This window comes from Pavona decussata, unplaced genomic scaffold, assembly GCF_977016875.1.
Source record: "Pavona decussata unplaced genomic scaffold, jaPavDecu1.1 SCAFFOLD_25, whole genome shotgun sequence".
Taxonomy (NCBI): Eukaryota; Metazoa; Cnidaria; class Anthozoa; order Scleractinia; family Agariciidae; genus Pavona; species Pavona decussata.
In genome coordinates this window covers 839997-844430 of record NW_028145448.1, presented here as the reverse complement: position 1 = coordinate 844430, position 4434 = coordinate 839997, and the positions used below count along the sequence as shown (strand labels likewise).

Sequence of the window (4434 nt, the reverse complement as noted above, 5' to 3'; positions counted from 1 at the left end):
ACGCAATGATTTCATTCCAACAATAATTTGAATTTCCGATGACCGTGATTGTATTTGCGGCTCTTGCGTGGTATGTATCGCGTATAGATTTTACTTTTGTTCTTGTACGTCTGATACAAAGTTAGAGATAAATCACATAGAGCTTAAATAGCGCTTTGATATGCCATATCGGCCTAACGACTCAGATATTAAATTGACACCAAATGAAAAGCTAGTCACTTTCATTGCCAGACGTATTGAGATTTTTCAAAAATTATGACATCTAGTGGTGTCATTATGCAAGAAACACATCCAACAACGAAAGTATCATTGCTTGTACATGTTCTTAGAAAGCAAAAAATTAAAAAAATAGAAAACTAAAAATAAAAAATAGATCGATGTCTTAAAGTCAAAGTCCGAATGAGCGTATTCGTCTAAAACATTTCTTTGAATGGAATTTATTTTCCCGAGTTACCACTCGTATAGCATATATACAGAATTCACGCATTATTTGCCCAGCAACGAAAGAGCTATGACGCACTTTCGAGTAAACATTTACTTTATTTCTCAACTTATCGCCCTGACGTGCGACGTTGGCATGCTGAATTAGTGTACCCGGTCACGTTAATGTTGTTGGAAGTTTACAGTGACATCTAAAATTCATGCGAGCGGGTATATGAGCAACTTACGACCTCGTCTGGCATTTCCATGAAGGTGTCGCCTGAAGCACACTAATCCATTGTTTGAAATATATCAGACCCGATGACTTTCAAGCAGCTTTAGAATCACTTTGAAGCGTCCGGATCTACGTAACAATAAGCGTTACGAACAAAAGGCAAAGTAATTTGGTTTACATCGGGCTACGTTGCGGTTGCTGTACTCTGACGTCTTTCACACTTCTTGCTCGTTCAAGTAACTTGCATAGTTGACAACTCAGTCTTGAGAACTGTGCGTTATTAACGCGGTTGCAAAGGGAACTAGTGAGAAAAGAGGAGAAGAGCTTTTGTAATATGGCAAAAACGTTGGGGCGTCTGAAGAATCGATTCATGTCAAAGCTACGTCGACCATTCTGTTATAAGCGAGTCCGCAACAACAAGGATGGACTGCGAGAGCTTGTTGGTAGCTGTGAAATCAAGACGCAAATGGAGATAAGTCCAGATTTGAAAGCTGCCTCTTCTCATGGCTCGCAACTTAGGAAAGAAAATCACCGCCAGAAATATGGCACAGGAAAGCCTCGAATACAACGAGACCTTTCTTCTACAGAAGTAACGGACATGGACGATTTCCAAGAAAATAATGCCAGGAAAGACGAGATTACAGAAGAAGAATTCTCGCAAATGAGACCAACTATGCAAGAACGAAGACGCTCTTCGGCTTTCCAGCGATTGAAAAACTGGGTTAAACCCGAGCACAGAAGAGATGCGATTTGCGAGCAAATGGAGAGAGAGATTGAAACAAGCGGAGTGAGTTTGAGGCAGTATAGAAAATTCTTGGCGACAACGTACATTTTGTACGATTTAAAAATGCTCTGAGTAGTTGGAACGGATATCCTACTGCGTGAGCTAATGAACGATACAGGACAAAACTGCAGTGGAAGAATTTAAATTCGAAATAAGTACGAAGCTGAAGTTAAATGCCCACAGTAGCGTAGTCATAGAAGTTCGAATAACTGAACAAACTAATCGAGACATGTTTCGGTTTGGAATATCTCTAGTGTCGAAGGGAAGATAAGAAAATGCAAATTCAAAAGCGAAAAAGAAAATGTCTTTAAGCGAAATTTAGAATTTAATAAAATTACGAAAATTAAGGCATACAACTGAGCCTTTTCATATTCCATGGAAAAGAATTATGAAAACTAGCTTAAAAATTGTCTATATTTAAACGGGAAGTTTTAAGATTTAAGACACCGACAGGAAAGATAACAAATTAAACATGGAAAGCATAAATCAGAAAGCTCTATTTGACAACCGAGATATTGTCAAATTTAGAGCGGTAGGTACTTTTTCGAGACTGTAGCAAGCCTTTAAGGATAATTTAGGGTAGCTTAAGATTTGTGTAAAGTGTGCAAGACGCCACAGACTGCCCTTCTCTCCGAGTTGAATTTTCACGGCAGAAGCAGTCCATTACAGGCAGCGATGCTGAGGGTAAACATTTGAGACAAATGCTAATGGGTATAAACTAAATTGAAAGCATGATAGCCAAAATGTGAACAGCTGAAAAAACTCCACAACAATAGAGTGACGAGCCAAGCCGAAGACGATGGTTGTCAATAAACAGAATTACACGACTTAACTCTGTGCAAGAGTTTGGAAGAACATAAAGCGCGTGATTTTTTAATTTACGTGGTGTGTTTTAAATATTAAACGAGTTAGTCTTTAAGGCAATATTGTAAATTTTGCTGGTGGTTTTTCAATTATGACGAGTTTTACTATGTATTCTTCAAAAATTGGACGACATTATCGTCGAGACCAGTAAACACAAAATTCCGCTCTCAAAACAGACGTGCGGAAAATACATAGCTTTTCTAACAGTCAAAATTAAACGCGAAGGAAAGAAGTGAGATTTACTTATAAACATAATCCAGGGTTTACATTTACAGGTGAACAACACCTGGGCAGTGTTAAAAGTTCTCAAGAGATAGTATTCAATTTTCATTATTCATACGCTTTTATGAAGTCAATTTCCTGTGAGATCCATCGACTGATTAGCCCTTTGATAAGTATAAATATTCTCCAAACTGTTTTCTATCCATTTCTCGTGGTACTAGTTGGGAGATTCTGTTCTTCGTTTATTCTTATGTCCCGTATGTTTCATGACGTAGTGAAATCGTAAGGAGAAACGAGGTTTTGGTCACCATTGGTTAATAGACCCTTCTCCAGCCATACAAACGTCTGTAAATGTTTCATTTTTCAACTTACATTTTCTCAGCTGCTTTTACACCTGATATGCTGAAACTTTGCAGGGTTACCAAAGTAAAAGTGCTCTTTCTAGTGCTGGTATACGTTTTTAATTCCAACTTATTTGAAATTTCGGCACCATTTTGGAGAAGTGTCTATTAAATCCCGGGAAACACTGTTGCGAATACTGAAAACAGTGATTTCCCTTCCCTCTGTAAGTCAACTTAAGCGATTAAACTCCTCAGCAGTACTTTCCTCCAGTCTTGTACCCAGAGTCCTCAGGCACAGTATATGTCCCCATACATAACGTACCTATTCTGGAGAGACGCTAGAGTACTGGAATTTTTTCACCGCAGGAATTTTGCAGTAAAACAATACAATAGGCCATTTCCAAGTTTGCTTTGAACCTCATTACGAAAGCGAGGCTAAGGGCGCGTTTTTTTATTCACAATTCTGGAATGAGAATGGACAGAATGTAAAATGCGCGCGTTTTTCTATTCCGCATTCTTATTCCGGAATGGACAGAATGCCATTCCATCCATTCTGCTCTCAGGGGCAGAATGAACAGAATGTTGCGAATGAAATCCAAGATGGCGAACGGCGAGATGAGCGCTGCGGATTCAAATACGTCTCTACAAGGGAAAAAAATCAGGTTACACTTTTGGACAAAATGAAACATTGCTTCTAATTTCATTGTACCAAAAGTACAAGGAAAATTGCTGTGATAACGGCTACAATGGCAGCCTCTTCGTCGGCCGCCATATTTGTTACGCACTGTTTACTCGGCCAGGACCGACGGGAGTTTTTTTATGCAGACAATTCGAATTATTCCTCGCATTCCGTACCAACCATTCTTATTCCAGAGTTGTGGATAAAAAAACGCGCCCTAAGTACTACTACTAAGCTTTTTACGCGAAAATTTGTTTTGTTTGCGTATGAATGAAAACTAATTTTCATAATAAAAACTATGCACCGAGCGTCGCTTTCATGAGGTTCAAAGCAACTCGAAAATGGCCTGTTATTTTTCCCGGGTAACCAACCGCTGGCCAAAGAACCTGAGGACTCTGGGTACGAGCTTGGGATCATGGGAAGCTCTTTTAGAGTCTGGAGGGATGAAACACGTGACCATATTTCACCCGTGGCATAATTATGGCGTCTGCTCAAAAATGGGGTTACAGAGGAACAGCGTAATAGAGTGACAAGGGGAGACAGCAATAAAAAATAAAAGTTGGGGACAAAAGTACGACACGACCACTGACTTGTTGTATCGACGTCGCACCTACAAGGAAAAAAGCTGACCCTGCGACGAAGTAACCTACCCTACGACAAAGAAGTAACCCACCCTACTAAGGACGAGAAGCGATTATGTCCCCAATCTGACGCGAGTGGGGAGCCCGTTGAAATTTAACTGTCAAGAAGAGAGAGGGGTTGTGGGGGCGAAAAATCAAATTACTTTTTTTTTCATACTAAAACGCCACGAGAAAATGAGCTGTGTCACTGATTCGCAAGTAAAAACAACAAATGATGTCGCCAGGGACAGAAAATAGACACGCTGTAC

General features: G+C 39.7%; 1 protein-coding gene across 1 annotated transcript; it reads left to right on the top strand.

Moving 5' to 3' along the window:
* Positions 1–582: 582 nt before the first annotated feature.
* Positions 583–2372, top strand: LOC146485665 (uncharacterized). The gene has a single exon (XM_085103063.1). It carries the CDS (start codon positions 990–992, stop codon positions 1509–1511), a length of 522 nt encoding a protein of 173 aa, XP_084959189.1. The 5' UTR covers positions 583–989; the 3' UTR covers positions 1512–2372.
* Positions 2373–4434: the final 2062 nt, after the last annotated feature.

What these genes read in the sequence shown, in the direction of transcription:
- LOC146485665 (XM_085103063.1), top strand. Translation starts at nt 990, where the DNA reads ATGGCAAAAACGTTGGGGCGTCTGAAGAATCGATTCATGTCAAAGCTA.